General features: G+C 45.8%; 1 protein-coding gene across 1 annotated transcript; it reads right to left on the reverse strand.

Moving 5' to 3' along the window:
• Positions 1–950: 950 nt before the first annotated feature.
• si:ch211-51a6.2 (neurotrypsin) lies at positions 951–24160 on the reverse strand. Its single transcript, XM_034552866.1, has 13 exons — positions 24127–24160; positions 21879–22121; positions 20235–20373; positions 19213–19388; positions 18907–19054; positions 18302–18480; positions 16041–16182; positions 13364–13578; positions 13097–13238; positions 7244–7522; positions 4878–5000; positions 3727–4007; positions 951–3047 (listed from the first exon to the last, which is right to left on the reverse strand). Exons 1-13 carry the CDS (start codon positions 24140–24142, stop codon positions 2728–2730), a joined length of 2403 nt encoding a protein of 800 aa, XP_034408757.1. The 5' UTR covers positions 24143–24160; the 3' UTR covers positions 951–2727.
• Positions 24161–24688: the final 528 nt, after the last annotated feature.

Below are 24688 nucleotides of genomic sequence, written 5' to 3' on the forward strand. Positions count from 1 at the left end.
GAGAAGAAGAATGAGGAGAAGGAGATGTAGGAGATGAAGGAGGAGGAGAAGGAGATGTAGAAGGAGAAGAAGAAGAAGAATGAGGAGAAGAATGAGATGTAGAAAGAGATGAAGGAGGAGGAGAATGAGAAGAAGAATGAGGAGATGAAGGAGGAGGAGATGAAGGAGAAGAAGAATGAGGAGAAGAAGGAGATGTAGAAGGAGGAGAAGGAGAAGAAGAATGAGGAGATGAAGGAGATGTAGAAGAAGGAGATGGAGAAGGAGATAAAGGAGGAGGAGAAGGAGATGGAGAAGGAGGAGACGGAGAAGAAGAATGAGGAGAAGGAGAAGAAGACGAATAATAATAATTGCCCTGGGGTCAAACCTGGCAGAATGGTTCAGAGCTTTCCAGAAAATAACTCGAGTAAAGTTCAAAGAATCGTTACATTGTTTCTTTTAGACGTAATCTTGTCTATTACTCTTGAAGTCTCCAACTCGTGTTGAGCCGTCAGCATCATGTCGGTTTGAAATTGTAAAACACACTTCTCAAATAACTGCAACACGTTATCTACAATATGCACATCATTCCAAACCAGACGCCCGTGTGTGGTTTGAAATACGACAATCACCTGCTCCCAGAATGCACCTGTGAACATTCCTTTTACAAATTAGATCACTCCAAACATCTGAGGTCACGCTGAGGTCATACTGTGTTTAGTTAAAGGTGCAATACAGTAATAATGTAAAGACGCATTTTAAAAAGCAAACTTTATTTGAATCGTCATGTACAGACAGACACATTTGAACCATTTGAGGTTTAGGAGCAGAGGAATGATGTGAGAGCGTTTTATTCAAGCTGTGACGCAGAAATACCACTTTTAGAAAAGTTGATATGGTTCAGTGTTTGCTTTTGTAACACATTTTGTATTTTGAGTGTTTTGGGATTTTGTGTGGACATTTTGTTTTAGCGGTTGCAGACACAAGTAGACCATGTACCCAAACTACAGGCACATTCATTTAAGATTATCTCCCACATAACCAACATATCACCTGCTTTCAATGTTCCTCTGACACACGCCCCTCTCATCATATCAGTTGCTAATATACACATTTCCATATCCCCACACATACTCGCCGTAAATTAAATGTCTGATTGGTTTATGTGCGGACAGACTATTAATGGACTTTTTATTACACCTAATCACAGACCTGTGGTTACTTACTGAGCAAACCAGTACATTCTGATGTAATTAATAGTTAGAATATTATGAATAATGGTTTGACCTTTGGTTTTAGTTCAGAGATGCACACTTTATGAATGAATACACCAAATTAAATGTCTAAATGTACATATTCAGTGCTCTTATATCATGTGTCATTTCTTCGTTGCTCTCCTGAAGGTTTCTTCCCTTTTCTTTCTGTGAAAGGTTTTTTTGAGGAGTTTTTCCTGATCCGATGTGAGGTCAAAGGTCAGGGATGTGCACAGATTGTGAAGCCCTCTGAGGGGAGTTTGTGATTTTACAGGTGACCCTGTTTGAAGGGAAGGCGTGCATTTTAGTGCAATGTCACTCAACTTGAGCAATACTTTACTGTGCCATGTGGACCCATGGTACTTGGTTCAGTACCCAGACCCACGTTGGACTGCCACAGGTCTTGGGCCTGCGTGTCACTATGTCTTTCTCTTTTCCATCAACCCTGTGTGGACCGGTTCTCTGCTCTATCCGGAATAGTACCAGTCAATAAATCAATAAGTATTTATGCATGTTGGGTTCAAGCAGGTTTTTCCACTGGTCCGCTTTGGATCAGGTCCAAAACTCTGGACCCACAGGGACCTGTGTGGTCCAGCCATGTGGGTACAAGTCCAATCTGTACATTCAATCCTCAACAGTGGCATAAACATGCTTTTTGAATTGATGTGGAAAAGGAAACCAATGGACTGAAGAGCTTAGTGTCGGAGTCCACGAAGCAACGACCCTGAATTAACCTAGTGGCCAGCCATGGTATTACAGCGGGTACAATTGGAAACACATTTAACACTCGGCACAACAGACGTCAGTGTGGACTGAGCTCTGTTGCAAGAGGGTCTTAATGTTTCATTAAATATTTCTACATCTGATCAATGTTTCATATCAACAATTCTACATCGGTGTAAATCAACGTGACACTCGTGGTGCTTTTTCACGTTTAAGTTTAGGCAATTAAAGTTTGGTAAATATCACGGTTTGGCTTAAAATGTGTTTCACACAGGATATGAATATTAATTACTGTATTTGACCCAACCTCCTCTCTACGTGAACTTTGATTCAACATGTCAGCTGTGGCCCTCCTGGCCCCCCGGGGCCGTCTGCTGGTCCCGGAGCCCTGGCCAGCCCGGCCCCCTTTAGCCTGACGGCCTCCATCCAGTTGGATGGGAGTGTTTTAGGAGACCAGGCTGGTATTTTTACTGCAGGTGTCCTTTGACAAATGTGTAAATGTATAGTTTGTTATTGAAATTAATTTGTTTTTTTTAGTTCATTTCGTGCACTTGGAATTATTCTTTTCAAAACAAGCTATTTGAAGCATAGTGGAGCGTTTCTGTGACATGCAATAAACAAGCACCCATATTTTTGTTGCATCTTGGTTTTACGCTGAATAATTTAAATAAATTAATATATAAATTACACTCCAACAATGATACATATGGTGCTGCTACCTGTGGCTCTGAGCTGCATGTCAGTGAACATTTCTGAGCGCTGTTCTTCTCCCCGTTCAGGTTTTGTAGGGTTTGTTGATGACCTTGTCGATCCACCGCAGGAACCTGCTCACACGCGTGTACACGCCTGGGAATGCGGGGTCACCGCAGCCGTGACCCCAGGAGATGACTCCTGTCAGCACCCAGCGACCCCCTTCCCCCTGGCAAACCAGCGGGCCCCCGCTGTCGCCCTGGCAACTGTCCACGCGGTGGCGCTCAGACAGGCTCCCGGCACACAGCATGCGGCTGGTGAAGCGGTCGCTGTAGCGCCTCTTACACCTCCAGGCGGGCAGCAGGGGCACCCAGGCCTGGAGCAGCGTCCGGGAGTACTCCGACTCTGAGAGCAGGAAGCAGACGTGAAGGTATCAACAATGCATCATAAACAACTCACATTGCATTATAATATGCATATAGCACTGTATAACTATAAGTTATAAAGCGATAGGCTCTACCACAAGTATACCAAACCACGTCTTGTGGATAAGTTGCTCACAATCCATATTTAGTTCCATATTTCTACTTGAGAGAGCAGGTCAACAATACATAATACAAACAAAACTACAATCATTGTAGTTTGTCAATGGATTGTTTTGGAAGACCGGTGTACGAGAACTTTGCAGCAGTCTAATCTGCTGGAAGTAAAGGCATGATGAGTTTATGATCTCCATCTAGAGCGAGCTCATGCTTTTTGTCGCAATACTTCTGAAATGAAACAAAGCTGCCTTTTTATGTGGGATTTCAAGTCATTCACTCAGTTCCTGAGCAGAAAGAGTGCTGAATTTGGATATGTTTGTAATATCTGTGCGAGGTTGAATAACGTTGCCGTCAGCGTTCACGACAACAGTTGCTGTTAGAGGAGTTTGGTCGTTAACGAAAATTGCTAACATCAATAATAAAATAGTTATCGTTATTCATTTTATATTCCATTTCTGCCAATAGAGCCCCCTAAATGCTACACACTGGCCCTTTAAGGGTTTTGTCCCGTAGAGGTCGCGTGAGGGTCGGGCAGCGTTTACCTGTGATGCCCCAGCCGGTGATCACACAGGCAGCCGGCCTCTTCGCCCACTTGTTACCCAGCACCGGCAGACACACGGCGCCAGTGTGAGGGTTGAACGCCACGCAGTTGCCCTCTGTGCCTTTGAGCCGCAGCAGGGCGATGTCATGGTCCCAGCCCTGACTGTGGTACTTCCTGTGGATGACGATGCGTTCGGGTGACAGGGTGCGTTCAAAGTCGTCCTGCTCCTCGGTGTGGTAGTCGCCCAGGCGCAGCACGTAGCGGGTCGGGTCTCTGCCGAATCTAAAGCAAATATGTAAACGATGGTTTGGATAAATGCCCATAATTTAACATGGTAAATGGTACTTTAATAGTCTTCCCACCACTCAAAGCTCGTTAACACGCCATGTCATCATTCACACCCGTTCAGACACTGATGGGAGGTAGCCCCTCCCATCAGGACCAACCCATTCACACCCAGAGGGGTTAGTGAGTCACAAATCCAGCCAAAATGTGTCCATTTTAGTTACATTACTAAATTATGTGTTAACCATAATTTTAAAATATGTTGCTTGAGTCCAAATAAAAAAATGTACAACAGGGAAATGAAAGGAAGAACACTTTTCACACTTCCTGAAACTGTGGCTTTCTTTTTTTATGTAGTTGAAACAAAACCCTGAATCAGATTGGGCACAATGATCTGCTAAGTAAAAAACCACCATCTTTGTAGTGTGCTGTAAATATAATATAATCTCATAAAACAGTAACTAGGACTTTAAACATGGACATTGTTGCTGTGTTATACTGTTAACTATACAGGATCTGTTGTGCACCCCAAAGTCCTAATTATTGTGCTCAATATCAGATTTCTAAGTGATCTAATTGGTAACAGGTGTGTTCACAGGTGCATTCTGGGTGCAGGTGATTGATCATTGCGTGTGGTATTTCAAACTTCTAGTTTTGAATGCTGTGTGTATCCTAGATAGCATGGAAATTGTGTTTTTAGAATGTAAAAAGTGTAAAGCAGACAATGTGCTGATTGTTCTGATTGTGTAATTGTGCCACAAGTGGCAATATTTCTGTTGGAAATTCTGTAAAAGCTATAATGCACAATGTGACGTCAATGAGAGGCACGCGTGGTAACAGGGACCACTAGAGGGCGCTGTCTCTTACCTCTTAAAGCAGTGGGCGGCGGTCACAACCCAGCAAGGGTTGATGAGAGAGGCTCCACACAGAGGATGACTTCCTTTAGACTGAGACCGGAGCCACAGAGACACCTGCCAGGGCCACTCACCCCTGGAATCACACACACACACACACACACACACACACACAGAGTTAGGTTCCCAGGGGGCAGTCGTGTTTCCATCACTTTAGAGGACATTACATTCAGTGTGTTTGCCCTTTCATAAGGATACCCTAACTTTAACCAACAGCTCATTTTACTTTTTTTTGTCCCCAAACGGAAGGCGAGTCCCATCAATGTGACTGTTCAGCCAGATGTTTGTGTCCACAACACAAGTAATACACTAATACAGCAAACACAACTGCTCATCGCTCTCCATTGACTTTGTGTTGTGTGAAGGGGCCTCCTCGTCAGCAGACCAGAGAAAAATAAAGCTGCGGTGTGGTGTGATGCACGACCAGCAGGGCGAAGAAGCCAGAGGAACACAGTGGAGCCCAGTGGAACACAGAGGAACCCAGAGGAACCCAGAGGAACACAGAGGAACACAGAGGAGCCCAGAGGAACCCAGAGGAACACAGAGGAACACAGAGGAACACAGAGGAGCCCAGTGGAACACAGAGGAACACAGAGGAGCCCAGTGGAACACAGAGGAACACAGAGGAACACAGAGGAGCCCAGAGGAACCCAGAGGAGCCCAGAGGAACACAGAGGAACACAGAGGAACCCAGAGGAACACAGAGGAGCCCAGAGGAGCCCAGAGGAGCCCAGAGGAGCCCAGAGGAACCCAGAGGAGCCCAGAGGAGCCCAGAGGAACCCAGAGGAGCCCAGAGGAACACAGAGGAGCCCAGAGGAACACAGAGGAGCCCAGAGGAACCCAGAGGAACACAGAGGAACACAGAGGAACACAGAGGAACACAGAGTAGCCCAGAGGAACACAGAGGAACACAGAGGAGCCCAGAGGAACCCAGAGGAACACAGAGGAACCCAGTGGAACACAGAGGAACACAGAGGAACACAGAGGAACCCAGAGGAACACAGAGGAACCCAGAGGAACACAGAGGAGCCCAGAGGAACACAGAGGAGCCCAGAGGGACACAGAGGAACCCAGAGGAACACAGAGGAGCCCAGTGGAACACAGAGGAACACAGAGGAACACAGAGGAACACAGAGGAGCCCAGAGGAACACAGAGGAACACAGAGGAACACAGAGGAACCCAGAGGAACACAGAGGAGCCCAGTGGAACACAGAGGAACCCAGAGGAACACAGAGGAACACAGAGGAGCCCAGAGGAACACAGAGGAACACAGAGGAACACAGAGGAACCCAGAGGAACACAGAGGAGCCCAGAGGAACACAGAGGAGCCCAGAGGAACCCAGAGGAACACAGAGGAACACAGAGGAACACAGTGGAACACAGAGGAACACAGAGGAACACAGAGGAACACAGAGGAGCCCAGAGGAACACAGTGGAACACAGAGGAACACAGAGGAACACAGAGGAACACAGTGGAGCCCAGTGGAACACAGAGGAACACAGAGGAACACAGAGGAGCCCAGAGGAACACAGAGGAACACAGAGGAACCCAGAGGAACACAGAGGAACCTAGAGGAACCCAGAGGAACACAGAGGAACACAGAGGAACACAGAGGAGCCCAGAGGAACCCAGAGGAACACAGAGGAACACAGAGGAACCCAGAGGAACACAGAGGAACCTAGAGGAACACAGAGGAGCCCAGAGGAACACAGTGGAGCCCAGTGGAACACAGAGGAACACAGAGGAGCCCAGAGGAACACAGAGGAACACAGAGGAGCCTAGAGGAACCCAGAGGAACACAGAGGAACACAGAGGAACCCAGTGGAACACAGAGGAACACAGAGGAACACAGAGGAACCCAGAGGAACACAGAGGAACACAGAGGAGCCTAGAGGAACCCAGAGGAACACAGAGGAACACAGAGGAACCCAGTGGAACACAGAGGAACACAGAGGAACACAGAGGAACCCAGAGGAACACAGAGGAACACAGAGGAACACAGAGGAGCCCAGAGGAACACAGAGGAACACAGGAGCCCAGAGGAACACAGAGGAACACAGAGGAACACAGGAGCCCAGAGGAACACAGAGGAACACAGGAGCCCAGAGGAACACAGAGGAACACAGGAGCCCAGAGGAACACAGAGGAACACAGGAGCCCAGAGGAACACAGAGGAACACAGAGGAACACAGGAGCCCAGAGCACCCAGCCAATGAGATGAGAAGCCTCAGCAGGAAGTTATGCTCGCTTTCGACAGTTTCTCGGATGGTGAGGTGGCCGTGTTGTTCACAGCATGGCGCGATGTGCGTGTACAAACCTCAGGGACTTGTCTCCGCCTATGATGCGGCGTCGGCGGCGCTGGTTATTGAGTCTCACGCCACAGGTCTGCATTGCCGCGGCAGCATCTCCCACAGGATCCAGAGTGTAGTCACAGATGACGCCTGCATCCTCGCTGTGGCGACAGTCCTGACCGTCTTGACCCACGGCGGCACACTGGCCGAGGGACTTCTCAGTGCCCGAGCATCGGACGTTGTCCAGATGGATGGGACCTTGGCCTTCACCAAAGTACGCCATCGATCGAGCTTTAGCCACGCCGCTGCACACAGAGACACACCGCATGATTATTTGTTCAGTTCTTTATTGTATATCACATGTGCATGCTGAATATCTATCAGAATGCTCAGTTTGTCTCAAATGTAGTCCTTAAAACAGAAGGTTGTGAGGCTGTAGGTGAGCACAAGTCTACACCTTTGGCTATTTTCTTACTTTACCAATCTTGTTCCTTAGTATCTGCTCTTGAGTCCTTCCTTGCAAAATGATGCATCTCTACGAACACTGAACGATCTACTCCAGCTACACGTGCCACCTGCGCCCTGACGAGGACCACAACCGGCAGAAACCACAACGACTTCTACGCATCGTCTGTCTGCAGAAGGCAGGACGTCTCCATCCTGATCCAAGAGCTCTCTGAGCTGCAAGCCTCACCGGACTCACGACAAGAGGGAACTCTTTCCAGAGCCGACTGGACTCTGTGGACTCGGTAACCGCTGACAACCGTGAACATTTTAATGATAGCGGAGTCCTAACCGCTCTCTTCTGGACGACCTTGAGAACAGGTCATGGAGAGACAATCTCTATATCCTGCATGTTCCCAAAGAACATTCTTATGTCCATACCTACTACTCATTATTATTATTAGTTTCTGTCATATTCATGTAATGTGTTTATGTAACTCTATAACTCTGTTCATCTGGTCACATGACATCTATTGTTCATCTATTGTTCATCTGGTCACATGACATCTATTGTTCATCTGGTCACATGACATCTATTGTTCATCTGGTCACATGACATCTATTGTTCATCTGGTCACATGACATCTATTGTTCATCTGGTCACATGACATCTATTGTTCATCTGGTCACATGACATCTATTGTTCATCTGGTCACATGACATCTATTGTTCATCTGGTCACATGACATCTAGTGTTCATCTGGTCACATGACATCTAGTGTTCATCTGGTCACATGACATCTAGTGTTCATCTGGTCAAATGACATCTATTGTTCATCTGGTCACATGACATCTATTGTTCATCTGGTCACATGACATCTATTGTTCATCTGGTCACATGACATCTATTGTTCATCTGGTCACATGACATCTATTGTTCATCTGGTCAAATGACATCTATTGTTCATCTGGTCACATGACATCTATTGTTCATCTGGTCACATGACATCTAGTGTTCATCTGGTCACATGACATCTATTGTTCATCTGGTCACGTGACATCTATTGTTCATCTGGTCTCATGACATCTATTGTTCATCTAGTGTTCATCTGGTCACATGACATCTATTCTTCTGTCCATCCGGGGAGAGGGATCCTCCTCTGTTGCTCTCCTGAAGGTTTCTTACCTTTTTCACCCTGAAAGGGTTTTTCTGTGTTTTTCCAGATCTGATGTGAGGTCCTGGGACAGAAACCAGAACCTGAAGTACCAAGGAGCCGTTATAAGGACCCATCAGGACCTCATATAAATATATATATATATATATATATATATATATATTCTCTGAGTGTAATAACATTGTAATATATTATATGTCACTGAGAGCCTTTTTAGAGGATGTACTACCAGATGTCTTTGGGTGTTCAGCTTGGCTCAGAGAGGAGCAGCATAGTCCTAGTATATAGAAAGGAACACCCCTAGATCTTTGCAACTTATATTATTATATAAGGTTATTCATGGAGCTGTGTCACAACCATTTCTTTACTTTATTACCATTGTCATTATTATTATTTATTTTATAATTAAACATGGAAAGAAGTATGAAAGGATATATGATTCATTAGCTAGAATGTAAAAGGAATACATGGGCCTGAAGAAAGAGAACATTTAATCATGTTGAATATTTGAAATTATTAATGGAAAAGATGAAGTACGACGTTGGAAAGCTTGGTTGGGACAGCTTTACAGATACATGAACATATTCTGTTCAATGCCAGCAGTTATTTTGGACCCACAGGGACGCTTTGTCCAGTATCTGGGCTCCTTTTCCACAAACCTGTCACTTTGGTTCATATATACGCCCCAAAGTGCTAGCCACGTCCAAAGGTGCATTAGTCATGATTTATGGCTCCATGGAGCGAATCGGCAGCGCTGGCATTCTTTATTCGCACAGCGTCAGTCTTTATCGTTCTTTCCTCCACCATCACACAGGAGAATATCTTCATAGCGTCATAATATTCAACTATAATTCAATCAGATCACACCCCTGTTAATTATTTTAAACGCCCTCCTCTGAAACAAAACTTTACTGGTTGAAACATGCTTTTTGTGATTTGATATCCCCAAAAGGTGCTTACTAATACTCTGGGGAAACACTGAAAGCTGTAATTAGGGGTGAGATTATATCATAATCAGCTAAAATAAAATGTGAAGGCTTGAACAAGTGATAACTATGGTGGATGCTCAGTATTTCCACTTCCCATGAACTCTATAAAAAGGAGCTTGACCTCCAAACTCAATATAATTGGTTCAGCTGGACAGACAGAAGGAGTCTTGTTGGAACCACGTGGAGATGTCTGTGGATAAGATCCAATCAGTTGCTCAACAACTCCCACAAATGTGCATTCAGACAGTGTTGTTGTGAACAACTGTCTTAAAATCTGGACACAATTTAAACAACAATTTACATTGCAATCTACACCTGGTCTGGCTCCTGTTTACTCTAACCCCCTGTTCACTCCATCCATTATGGATAATGCTTTCTTAATCTGGAGAGACAAAGGAATCTTATCCTTTAACCATCTTTACATTGATGGTAAATGTGCTTCTTTTGGTCAGTTAGAACAGGCTTATAACTTGCCTTCAACCCACTTTTTCAGGTATTTGCAGAAAAGAGATTTTGTATGTAAGCGCTTTCCCAATTTCCCCACCATACCGTCTCCCACGCTTGGGAGACGGTATGGACACCATCCTCAAAATTACCGGAAAGGTACCATATCAAGGATTTACTGCACTCTTCTTGAGCACTATCCCTCAACCTCTGATGCCTTACGTACTGCATGGTCGGCTGATCTTAATATAGAGATAGACCCGGAGGTGTGGGAGAACGCTTTGAAATGGGTCCACTCATCCTCTGTCTGCGCCCGGCATGGAATCTTACAATGTCTTTACATTGTAAGATTCCATGCCGGGCGAGTAGTGCACAGGGTTCATTGGTCCAAGAGCAAACTGGCTCGTATATTCCCAGGTGCAGACTCACGCGGTGCCATTGAGGACCGGCCAGTCTTGGCCACATGTTCATGCCCTGTACTAGTTCTGGAAGGGTTTGACACTCTCTCAGCCGTCACTTCTACCACTGTCTGCCCCTCACCATTAGTTTGGTGTCCTACCTTCTGGGAACTCACTACCATCTTACTTCCGTAAACTTGTGGCCTTTCTGTCACTTTTAGCGAGGCGTGTTATCTTGCTCCATTGGAAGAACTCTCTCCCCCCCAAATTAAGTACTCTTTACGAGGCACCTCTGCTAAGTTGTGTAAGGTCTGGGATCCCTTCTTAGAGCACGTCTACCCAACTAGATATCGCCACCATTGATTGATTTGCCCCAACAACGCACCAGTGCCCGGTTTTAACTAGCATTATTGGTAGCACATGTTAGCAGCATGCAGCACTACTATTGTTTATATATATATCATTTTTTTCTTTTCTTTTTTGTATTTTTCTTTTTTTATTAGTTATTGTTATGTATGTGTAATTTTCAATTTTCAATTTTTGCAGAGAAAGGGTGGAATGGGAATACCTATCTACATGTAGCACTGTCCCCTCACAGCAAGAGGAGCCCCGGTTAGATCGGTCCGGGGCGGTTCCTTCTGTGTGGACTCTGCATGTTCTCCCCGCTTCCTCCCACAGTCCAAAGACATGCAGTGTGAATGTGAAAGAGGATAAGGGAATGTTTTGAAATAAATGGGGTTTGGTCCTAATTATGTTTCATGGATTAAACTCTTATACGCTTTGCCCAAAGCTTGTGTAGTCACAAGTGGTCACAGTAATCACAGGACTTTGACCCGTCAGGGCTGAACAATCAGTCCACTTTGGTTTGCTCCAGTCTTCAAGCTCAAATCTGTACCAGCAATAAGTGGAATGTGGTGGAGGGGGGAGAGAAGGGCATATATATACATATATATATGTATACAAATATACTGTGGTTTTAATACCTCCAGAGCCTTTATCAGGAAAACGTTGGATTGTATTATAATGAATGTGCTCCCAAACAAAGACATCACTTCATTCATATGGAGCCATAAGAGGCCTAAACTACTGGGCTCTTCCAAATCTCAGCTGTTATTATTGGGCAGCAAATGTCCAAAAGATGATTTATTGGCTTCATACTCCAGACATAGAATGGGGCCACCTTTGAAGCTACATCTTGTATCTCAACATCTCTCAGAGCCCTCAAGATATGGTTCCACATTCTCTTTGTACTATACGCAATAACCACTTTCCTTTAAATGACAGTACTCACAAAATGTTCATCAGTGAAACTCGGATCAATCAAAGGCTGCTGTCGTATCTCCAGACTTTCATTAATCATTCTCTCATGTGTCATCCACACATCGATACTTCAACTGGTCCAGAATTCACACAATCTCAATCTCAGTATCTCTACAACGGCTACTTGTGCAATTTAGAAAAGATTTAAAGATTGTATCGACTCACGCGGTTGGCCACTGACTGGACCTGCTAGATCTCGTCCTGCTAACCCCGTACACGAGTCTGTTGGTAGGTCCTAGGTTGAGGGACTAGATGAGACCTGGGGCCTCTTCCATTACCAGTTTGTGCCTCTTCCAGTCGAGGAAGCGACGCAAGGACAGAGGAGTCGAGGCAACAAGGCATTGACATCAATCAAATATGACGCGTCTCTTTTATACGTCACCGGTGTCGCTGGTAGCTCCTCTGAGAAGCCTCCTCGCTCCTCGAGATGCATTTTTAGAATAGGGAAGTCCTTAAAGATGGAGCGCTGCGATTGATTCATCATGATGCATCACAAGCGAAGTCACAAAATGAGAGGAACCCCAGGCCTTTAGAGTCAGGACCCCCAACTCTGGAAAGACCTGCCGGAGGGGTTCAGACCCCTCGTTCTTTGTTAAGAAAAGCTTTATGTACAGCTGCTGAATGTCATTAGATTGTTATGATGAAACGTTAAGGGACCACCAAGGTTATTCAAATCCAATGGCAATCCATTCAATAGCTAACTTTAAAGAATACATGTCGACCTGCCGGTGGAGCAGGTGGAAACATCAGGGGAACTAAATAATTTGACAGATCATCGGGGAACCACGACTGTTTGAACCAATTGTTACGGCTGTCTTATAGTTAAGGCATCACCAAAGTCGAGGCTCAAAACTGGTGTTATTATGAATGTCTGTACAACATTCAACAGCCATCTCCAGTGAAAAATATCCAACTGTAACAAGATTTCGTTGAACTTTCACAGGCTCGTGCCCTCTGACCCTCTTGTTTCATGTCTCAGGTTTAGTGTTTGCAGCTTTTATTTTGAAGTGTACTCCTCATGGGGTTCCCCTGTCTCAGCCCTGCTGCTCACCTCCCACTTCCCCATTACTTCCCTTTTTGCAATGATTTCAGGGTGATATGATACTCACGTGAATCCCAGCTGTCTGCAAACCACGGCTGCATTGACATCATTCCAGTCATCATCACACACGCTGCCCCACTGGCCGTCCATGAAGATTTCTACTCTGCCCTCCTTCCTGCTCTCTCCAGCAACCAAACGCACCAGAGGGCCTGCAAGCCAACGGTTATGTATTGTTATAGTTATTCATGCCGTCGTTCCAATGGTAATACACACCAATGTCACAAGTGGGAGAAGTACCTGCCTTCCCTCAAAAGCCACCGATGTGCGTACTTACCAAGAGGAGTCAGAAGGCCTGGTACCTGGTTGGTATCGCCCCCCCTCTCACAGAGGACACTGACATCCTCACTGTGGGAGCAGTCGTGTTTTCCCAACTCAGAGTGGCTGCAGGCCAGTAAACTGGCCTCTGTTCCCCGACACTGGACCTCGTCCAGCAGGATCAGGCCTCGGCCTTCTTCGTGCACTCCGTCCGGAGCCACCTTAGCCCGACCCCTGCAGACAAGGCCCGACAACAGCACACCTGTCTCTCTCTGGACACTCGTTGTAGGTGTAAAGAACAACGTCCTCAGAACTCTGGTGACTGTGAGACACTTCTGTGGAAATATCTGTGTTTGCTAAATCTTTTATTTATGTTGCAGAAATGACTGATGTGGAATAACAGAAATAGTTTCCTGTAAATTGCAGATTCTGTTCTGTTTCTCCAGGTTTTGAAGAATTAAAACATGTTTTCTATGGACTTAAGGCTCTGTGCATACTGATAATGTAACTAATATGTATCTAATAAGTGTGAGTATGTAACTTTTGGCATCCACCAACATTTCCTCTAACACAAAATATATTTCTTAATGTTATGGACAGATTGTCATTTTCTGAGCACAGTTATGTTTCCCGGTGGAAGAACGTTTGTAGCGCATAGCTAGTGACCTGTCATTCAGGGATCCCGCCCTGAAGCAGACCCTGCAGGGTCCATCATTTACTAGATGAACATTGAAGAAGTTGTGAAACTAGCAATTGAGACCATAAACTCAAGTTTACAATGTTTACTGAGGGAATAAATAAAAGTAGAGTCATTTTATATAGACTTCTATACAACCAGAGGAGTCGCCCCCTGGTGGTCAGGAGAGAGAATGTAGCTTTAACACATGAAGCATAGACTTCTATACAACCAGAGGAGTCGCCCCCTGGTGGTCAGGAGAGAGAATGCAGCTTTAACACATGAAGCATAGACTTCTATACAACCAGAGGAGTCGGCCCCTGGTGGTCAGGAGAGAGAATGCAGCTTTAACACATGAAGCATAGACTTCTATACAACCAGAGGAGTCGCCCCCTGGTGGTCAGGAGAGAGAATGCAGCTTTAACACATGAAGCATAGACTTCTATACAACCAGAGGAGTCGCCCCCTGGTGGTCAGGAGAGAGAATGCAGCTTTAACGCATGAAGCATGGACTTCTATACAACCAGAGGAGTCGCCCCCTGGTGGTCAGTAGAGAGAATGCAGCTTTAACACATGAAGCATGGACTTCTATACAACCAGAGGAGTCGCCCCCTGGTGGTCAGGAGAGAGAATGCAGCTTTAACACATGAAGCATAGACTTCTATACAACCAGAGGAGTCGCCCCCTGGTGGTCAGGAGAGAGAATGCAGCTTTAACGCATGAAGCATGGACTTCTATACAACCAGAGGAGTCGCCCCCTGGTGGTCAGGAGAGAGAATGCAGCTTTAACACATGAAGCATAGACTTCTATACAACCAGAGGAGTCGCCCCCTGGTGGTCAGGAGAGAGAATGCAGCTTTAACACATGAAGCATAGACTTCTATACAACCAGAGGAGTCGCCCCCTGGTGGTCAGGAGAGAGAATGCAGCTTTAACGCATGAAGCATGGACTTCTATACAACCAGAGGAGTCGCCCCCTGGTGGTCAGGAGAGAGAATGCAGCTTTAACACATGAAGCATAGACTTCTATACAACCAGAGGAGTCGGCCCCTGGTGGTCAGGAGAGAGAATGCAGCTTTAACACATGAAGCATAGACTTCTATACAACCAGAGGAGTCGCCCCCTGGTGGTCAGGAGAGAGAATGCAGCTTTAACACATGAAGCATGGACTTCTATACAACCAGAGGAGTCGCCCCCTGGTGGTCAGTAGAGAGAATGCAGCTTTAACACATGAAGCATGGACTTCTATACAACCAGAGGAGTCGCCCCCTGGTGGTCAGGAGAGAGAATGTAGCTTTAACACATGAAGCATAGACTTCTATACAACCAGAGGAGTCGCCCCCTGGTGGTCAGGAGAGAGAATGCAGCTTTAACACATGAAGCATAGACTTCTATACAACCAGAGGAGTCGCCCCCTGGTGGTCAGGAGAGAGAATGCAGCTTTAACACATGAAGCATAGACTTCTATACAACCAGAGGAGTCGGCCCCTGGTGGTCAGGAGAGAGAATGCAGCTTTAACACATGAAGCATAGACTTCTATACAACCAGAGGAGTCGCCCCCTGGTGGTCAGGAGAGAGAATGCAGCTTTAACACATGAAGCATGGACTTCTATACAACCAGAGGAGTCGCCCCCTGGTGGTCAGTAGAGAGAATGCAGCTTTAACACATGAAGCATGGACTTCTATACAACCAGAGGAGTCGCCCCCTGGTGGTCAGGAGAGAGAATGCATGTTTAGTGCACCTCATCATTGGCTTCACTTTTCAGAACCGGAGGTTGGCGCCAGGTTAACGTGTATCAACCCAAATGAACGGGAACAAAGAGTCGTCGGCCCGTCACTACTGTCTTTCAGCTTGAGGATATGGGTGACTTGTCCCTTTTACGGGTGACCTGATGTCACGTGTGCTTGATAACGTCACCTGGATAGAGCTGGTGTTCACAGAGCGGTGTACACGGCGAGGTGAGAGCACCTTTCTTTTGTTTTCTGTTCTGAGAAAAGTGTCCATAGTGATGCACTGACCTGAAGCCCAGCTGTCTACACACTACCTGGGCGTTGAGCTCGGTCCAGTTGTCGTCACACACGGTGCCCCATTCTCCCTGGTGGTAAACCTCCACACGACCCTCCCAGTGGCTGTCTGCTCCCATCAGACGAACCTCACCGTCTGCTGCCACAAAGGGGAAACACGAACACTTTACTAGATCACGTGTGCATAATAAGTCTGGTATATTGGTGTCTCTGTCAGCTCGGTTCAGATCACAATGTGCCTGGGAGGATTAAGGTATCGAGAAGTGCTCAGTCAAAAGAACTCGCTGTAGATTCGCTTCACACCTTAAACCACGTGACAGCCATGTCGCCTAACGACCCACATGTGACCTCAGTGGATCAATGTGTCAACAAATCTGCAGAGGTTAAGTTCCTGGGAAACCCCACCAGTCAGTCAGACCTGAAGAAACTTTGAGGACAGAAAGCAAAATGTCTTCAATAATCTACAGCATGTCCGTTGCAGAGTGACATCTGTTCAGAGTGACATCTGTTCAGAGTGACATCTGTTCAGAGTGACATCTGTTCAGAGTGATTCAGAGTGACATCTGTTCAGAGTGACATCTGTTCAGAGTGACATCTGTTCAGAGTGATTCAGAGTGACATCTGTTCAGAGTGACATCTGTTGTCAGAGTGACATCTGTTCAGAGTGACATCTGTTCAGAGTGACATCTGTTGTCAGAGTGACATCTGTTCAGAGTGACATCTGTTCAGAGTGACATCTGTTGTCAGAGTGACATCTGTTCAGAGTGACATCTGTTCAGAGTGACATCTGTTGTCAGAGTGACATCTGTTCAGAGTGACATCTGTTCAGAGTGACATCTGTTCAGAGTGACATCTGTTGTCAGAGTGACATCTGTTCAGAGTGACATCTGTTGTCAGAGTGACATCTGTTCAGAGTGACAGCTGTTGTCAGAGTGACATCTGTTCAGAGTGACATCTGTTCAGAGTGACATCTGTTGTCAGAGTGACATCTGTTCAGAGTGACAGCTGTTCAGAGTGACATCTGTTGTCAGAGTGACATCTGTTCAGAGTGACAGCTGTTGTCAGAGTGACATCTGTTCAGAGTGACAGCTGTTGTCAGAGTGACATCTGTTCAGAGTGACAGCGGTTCAGAGTGACATCTGTTGTCAGAGTGACATCTGTTCAGAGTGACATCTGTTGTCAGAGTGACATCTGTTGTCAGAGTGACATCTGTTCAGAGTGACATCTGTTCAGAGTGACATCTGTTGTCAGAGTGACATCTGTTCAGAGTGACAGCTGTTGTCAGAGTGACATCTGTTCAGAGTGACAGCTGTTGTCAGAGTGACATCTGTTCAGAGTGACAGCGGTTCAGAGTGACAGCTGTTCAGAGTGACATCTGTTCAGAGTGACAGCTGTTGTCAGAGTGACATCTGTTCAGAGTGACAGCGGTTCAGAGTGACATCTGTTGTCAGAGTGACATCTGTTCAGAGTGACATCTGTTGTCAGAGTGACATCTGTTGTCAGAGTGACATCTGTTCAGAGTGACATCTGTTCAGAGTGACATCTGTTGTCAGAGTGACATCTGTTCAGAGTGACAGCTGTTGTCAGAGTGACATCTGTTCAGAGTGACAGCTGTTGTCAGAGTGACATCTGTTCAGAGTGACAGCGGTTCAGAGTGACAGCTGTTCAGAGTGACATCTGTTCAGAGTGACAGCTGTTGTCAGAGTGACATCTGTTCAGAGTGACAGCTGTTCAGAGTGATTCAGAGTGACATCTGTTCAGAGTGACATCTGTTCAGAGTGACATCTATTCAGAGTGACAGCTGTTCAGAGTGACATCTGTTCAGAGTGACATCTATTCAGAGTGACAGCTGTTCAGAGTGACATCTGTTCAGAGTGACAGCTGTTCAGAGTGATTCAGAGTGACATCTGTTCAGAGTGACATCTATTCAGAGTGACATCTATTCAGAGTGACATCTGTTCAGAGTGACATCTGTTCAGAGTGACATCTGTTCAGAGTGACATCTATTCAGAGTGACATCTGTTCAGAGTGACATCTGTTCAGAGTGACATCTATTCAGAGTGACATCTATTCAGAGTGACATCTGTTCAGAGTGACATCTGTTCAGAGTGACAGCTGCTCAAATAACCACAGTGGAATGTTGCTGTTTCTATCGTTTTGTGTCCCTTGGCAGATCATTTGGGTTTAACAACAGGTCAGTTGCTTCTGACAGAATTGATTACAGTGTAGTCAGTGTGTGTTTGCTCGGCTCTGACCTGTGTATGGGTTGCAGGACACCCCTGCGTCCTCTATGTGGTCACAGTTGTGTTGGTCCCAGATGTTATGAGGACACTCCTCCAGAGAGAGTTCATTGCCTGAACACTGAACCCCATCCAGGAAGATGGGACCAACACCCTGGCCGAAGTGGGCCCATTTCCACGCCTTGGCCACGCCCCTGTTGGTCAGGACAAAATAAACGAAACACCACGTTTTTTTACGTGTACAGTAGCACAAGGTCAATTCGTCAAGGTCAATGTTCCTGCACCTGGTGTTTCTACTCATGTACTCCTGCTGTAGTGTAGCTGTTCTTCACGTCATGCGGTAGGGACCCCCAAGTCGGTCACAATATATTGATATTGATATCTGACGTTATTGACGCTAATGCACACTACCTCAGAATGACAACGTGTTTGAATGGACTCTGTCTCTCTTGATGCTCTCATTGTACATACACAACTCAAGAAACTTCATACACTACAAAAATACTTGTCTTCTCTCTTCTTTGTTCTTTTCTAAAACCCTTTTAGCGCAGAAGAGAAGCCAATAGTTTGATCCTGACTCTTCTTCATTGTCACGCAGTAGCACAGCAGTTGTTTCGTACCCCAGGCCCAGCTGTCGGCACACCACCTCAGCATCAGTGTCATCCCACCGATCGTCACAAATGGTTCCCCACTTGCCATCGCGGTACACCTCGACGCGGCCCTCAAAGTCCTCCAGGCCTCCCACCAGCCTCAGAGGGATGCCGGTGCCTGAGAGACAAAAGGTGGAGCAACAACTTCAGACACGGGTCCCTGCAGCGGTGGCCACGTGCTCTTTAGTCAGCAAAACAAAATCACTATCTGAATAATAACTATTACTGTCTGTTCCAGCTGGTTTTATATAATCTGAGATGACACCCTGGTCTCACCTTCAGGTTCAGCGCAAACCACCCCTGCCTCGTTGCCGTGGCTACAGTCGCTGGTGACAAACTTCCTGCTCCGGCACTCCAGGAGGGAGTTCTCATTTCCTCTGCAACCCAGACGCTCGTAGTGGAAGACAGAACCCGGGCCGAAGTACGAATGCTGCAGGGCTGTGCCGATCTCACTGCAGGGGCACAGACACACAATGTCACATTAAAGACAGACTTTAAAGTATTTACATGAACGGTAGCTACTCTATCTGCACTGCTCCCAAAGAACATAATTAGATGTTAAACTGGAAAATTGGAAATGTGGTGGGAGCAAGTATAGCTGGAGACTTCCAAGGTCTATATACGACATCCTCAATGGGGTGGGGTAAGCCAATGAGGCTACTGTGCTGTCCTGTTCAGCATCGGTTCATAGCACTTCTATTTCTCCTTGCCTGTTTACTAAAAAGGAAACATATACATATGACAGTGCCATTCATATTGTATTAATGTGGTTTAATATGAGGATTCAGGAAGGATTGGGTGATGGTTGTGTTGGTGGGATGGTGGGGGGCAAGGAGAGGGGTGAAAGGGGGTCAATTGGAAGGATGAAGTGGCGTCTCTGAAGCTCTTAGCTCCCAAATGTAATTACATTCCTGAGCAGGTAAAGTTAGCCTCCAGCGTAGCTAGAGCGGCTTCATGTGCTCAATTCTCAATTTCACTGAGCAGTAATAACAAGGATTTTAGGTGGGAGACAATGTAAATATATAAAAATCTGATCTGAGGAGGAGCAATGTTTCCCATCAAGGCAATGTCAGAGGAATGTTGAGGAAAAAAATGAACAAGATTTCCCTTAAAATAGTTTATAGTAGTATTTTAAAGAATAAAACCTAACTAAACCATTCCTACTCCGTCTGAACCCCCCAATGTAGAGGAAGTGAGTCACACTGCATGAACTGAAAACAAGTCACATGCTGTTCACAACTAGTTGTCTCCCCATGGGCAATGTCATTAGAAGCATGGCTCTGTGAGACTGCCCTCACCCCAGTCCGAGCTGTCTGCATATGACGCTGGCATCCCGGTCGGTCCAGTGTGTGTCACATACTGCCCCCCACTGGCCATTCAGATAGACCTCCAGACGCCCACTGTTGTCTGATGACCCCCCTGCCAACCTGGCTGCACCTGCAAATGAAACACAAGTAAACCCGTTACAATTCATGGAGGAACTCATTTAAATACCATTGATAATGAGTGCATTGGTCATTGGTGCACTGGAATGGCAGCGGTTTGCCGTGCCGGAGCTAAAACACAATTTAGCCATGCGAAGAGGAAACTGTGGACTGTAGCCCGCACTGTAAAACTATAAATACAAGTTGGCTTATTGATACATTCTTCAAATCCAACCTCCGGTTCTGAAGAGTGAAGCCAATGCAGAAGTGCCTTAGACCTACCTCCCGTGTGATTGAAAGGTCACTGCCACAGCGTTGTACATCTAGGAGTCATCCGTGTTTACGTCTTAAAACGTTTTGAATTCATGAAAGTCAACAAACATTATTGTTGCTTAAAAATGTCTTGTTCATTTGTGCTTAGCGCCCCCTCTCGTGTCACATCTCATCAAAAACCAGGATGAGTACTACCAAAAACCAGGATGAGTACTACCAAAAACCAGAATGAGTACTACCAAAAACCAGAATGAGTACTACCAAAAACCAGAATGAGTACCAAAAACCAGGATGAGTACTACCAAAAACCAGGATGAGTACTACCAAAAACCAGGATGAGTACTACCAAAAACCAGAATGAGTACCAAAAACCAGGATGAGTACTACCAAAAACCAGGATGAGTACTACCAAAAACCAGGATGAGTACTACCAAAAACCAGAATGAGTACCAAAAACCAGGATCAGTACTACCAAAAACCAGGATGAGTACTACCAAAAACCAGGATGAGTACTACCAAAAACCAGAATGAGTACCAAAAACCAGGATGAGTACTACCAAAAACCAGGATGAGTACTACCAAAAACCAGAATGAGTACCAAAAACCAGGATGAGTACTACCAAAAACCAGGATGAGTACTACCAAAAACCAGGATGAGTACTACCAAAAACCAGGATGAGTACTACCAAAAAACAATTTATCAAACTCACATCAATGGCAGTTCCCAGTTTCTGCTGAATCATTGAATTTTATTTGTACAGCCCACTCACAAATGTGCCTCAGAGGGCTTTAAAATGTGTAGAACATACAATATCCTCTATCCTTGGATCCTTGGCTGGGACACATAAGGGCACTGACAAGGTTCTCGAAGCAGTGACTCAACACAGGGGTTGACAACCATCAATCGCAATGTCCTTAATTCCATCGGACTGTCCGTCCATCCATTCATCCATCCATCCATCCATCCATTCATCCATCCATCCATCCATCCATTCATTCATCCATCCATCCATCTAACTGTCTATCAATTAACCTGTTCATCCGTGTCCATATGCCCTTTCGTCTATCCATCCATTTATCCATCCGTTCATCCATAGTCCCATACATATTCCCTTCTATTCATCTATCCATCCATTCATGTCCATCCATCCATCCATAAGTGCTTCCATTCATCCATCCATTCATATGTACTTCCCGGCCTTCATCCATCCATCCTCAGACACCCGGTGCCCTCCCTTAGCTCACCCTGATGGCAGTCGCAGTAGGCCCAGCCGAAGGCACCGGAGCTCTGCCTGATGAAGCACCAGGGGTTGGCCTCTCGGTCTGGGTTTCGGCAGAAGCGGTGGTCCCCCAGGCCTCGGCTCGGGTACTGCCGCACGTAGTCTGGGAAGTCTGTCCACTTCAGGCAGGCAGAGCCTGAGTCCGTGTGGGAAACGGAGCCGTTATAGTAGCCCAGTTCTGTAAATCCTTCTGAGCAGGAGAGGTGAACTGCAGAAACAGACCATCCCTCGGTTAGTCATCTACTTGTAGATTACATGAATATTAAAACAATGAGCTTTGAGATTCACAAATAATTATTGTGTTTCATTTAACCTCTTATAAATGTCATAAATGTTATAAAAACACTCTCCAGCAAATATTTCAGAATAAAAGCCTTGTGTTAACAATGAAGGGATTTAAGGTTAGTATTGAGTTAAAAATGAATATATTGTTGACATGTTCTACAGCTGCAGACATCCTAACTGTATAATGTTGCTGATGATCTCTTCCTAAACCTGAGCCGCCTAGTGCAACGCCGCTGGCCTCATTACCATACTAGCATCAGGAGCAGCGGGTTGGTAAATGGACATGCAATATGTGTACTTGTAACTGAACTGTTACACTGTGGTATTGTTGCTTTCATTTGAGTAAAGGATCGGAGTGCATCTTTCCTCTGTTTCACTGGCATATGCAGGGTCAGAGGTGAGCATTGGTTTAATGCTGGAAAAACATTTTGACCAGTACCTGGACCTGAATCAAGAGCTTACGCCATCCTCTGAGATGAATAACCTGCTAACCTGCTCAACACTTCATCAGTGGGATCAGAGGCCGTTCTCAACCCCGTCCTTGGCTTAAAACAAGTTCCATGAGGCTCTAGACTGCATGTCAAACCTCACACATTCATCTGGGGGGCAGATGGTGGTTTAACAAGACAATGCTGAAATGCAGGGAAGACACTTAATAGCAACCAGAAGCACCGGCAACTCTAAAACTGCATCCTGGGCCGACACACACACACACACACACAGGAAGAGCAGGAACAACCCTGATGTTCTCAGACCATAACTCATCTCTGGCACATGTAGATTCTTGTCGATTGCAACACAGCTGCCGCGCATGAAATGCTCGACAGTCAACTTGACAGGCATGAAGTCAGTGAGGCCTGGCTGCCATAAAGCATGAAGCATGGAAATCAGGTAATCTACAGGGACTTTAACTGTGACCGTGAGCTATAGGCACAGGATTGATACACAGGCTGCTGGGGGGGGTGGGGGGGGGGGTACTGGTTCACTGTATACAGACATGCTGCAGGGCAGAGAGCAGAGAGTTGAGACTGGACAGAAGGAGCATGAAGGCCATACTGTCGGCTGCAACCTTCATCAGACTCCATTAGTCTGCTGAGGGGGAAGAGAATCAGTAACCATGGCGACACTGAACAACACAGGAAGTTAGGTTCAGACGCCATCGTGCACAACCTCTCAACCTGTTTCCACTACATTCAGGTGTGTCTAAATGCACGTGCAGTTTAACTTTCATTTGCTCAGACATGTAATGTGGATGTTATTATTACTGGACTCTGATTAACAGGAACAAACCCTTTCAATGTCAAAGTGGAAGCAGAGCTAACAGGTGCTCAATGTGGGAATCAGGCTCTCAACCTGCGTTGGCTGGGACAGTGGTTAGCAGCTAATGGTGCTAACGGTGCTAACGGTGCTAACAGTGCTAACAGTGCTAACAGTGTCAACTGAGGGGGGACCAGAGGATGGCCGCTACATCTCGGCGACGGCATAATTGGCTGTAACCGCCGTATGAGCAGTGACCAGGGAGGCACCCTCACGTGCACTAAAATGCACGCTCACGTGCACTAACATGCACTAAAAGTCACACGGTCGGTCGTCTCTGCGAACCAGAGAGAAGATGAATATTATATATTCTATATTAGGCACAATGATGTAAAATACTAATTTTGTTTTCAACCAAATATTCTTGGTTAGGGGGTACTAAGAATATCCACAGTGTGTACGTCACTGGAAAAAGGTTGAGAACCACTGCTTTAGATGATAGTTGATGATGAGATTTTAATGATCCGAAAGTTATATTGAGAGCCTCAAAAATCTAAAATGCAAATATATAAAAGTTATTCCTGAGACCAGAATTGGATGATGTGAACTTTGACCACCAAATTTCCTAGAATGGACCGTAGTAATGAGAGCTCACATTAATAAAGACTTACCTGCACTCTGCACCATATCCAAGTGTCCACCTTCAGTGACCTGTAATCATTAAAAAAAATAAAGAACATGGAGCAAATATAGTTGCAGAGAAGTTATCAAGCACCAAACACATGTTACTGTGAGGCAAACTGCAAGACGCCACACTGTCTTCATCTTTCATCAAAGCCCAGATGAGAATGTCCTTGTTGTTAAAGTTGACAACTTTTCCTTAACTACATTTATACGTGCGTGTCAACAGTGTATATTACGATGTGATGTGTCATGTACGATGCTGATCTCTTGTTTCCAGACTCTCACTGTCTATCGCTGCTCATATAAAACATCAATGGAGAAGGAGTGCATGAGGCTAATCTCTCACACTGCCCGACCCAGCAGCCTCATAGTTATGGAGAGTTATTGAGCTCATTTATGGCTGTAAGCTCAAGACACTTTTCTGTCGGATTGGTGCTGCTTGAACATCTGCTTCCGTAGAAAAAGGCCTTTCTGCCAATGTCATCTATTGAGTGCACCTTTCTAGCATTGATCTATATTTATATTACATACACGGATGGTCAGCGGATG

Source organism: Cyclopterus lumpus, chromosome 15, assembly GCF_009769545.1.
Source record: "Cyclopterus lumpus isolate fCycLum1 chromosome 15, fCycLum1.pri, whole genome shotgun sequence".
Taxonomy (NCBI): domain Eukaryota; kingdom Metazoa; phylum Chordata; class Actinopteri; order Perciformes; family Cyclopteridae; genus Cyclopterus; species Cyclopterus lumpus.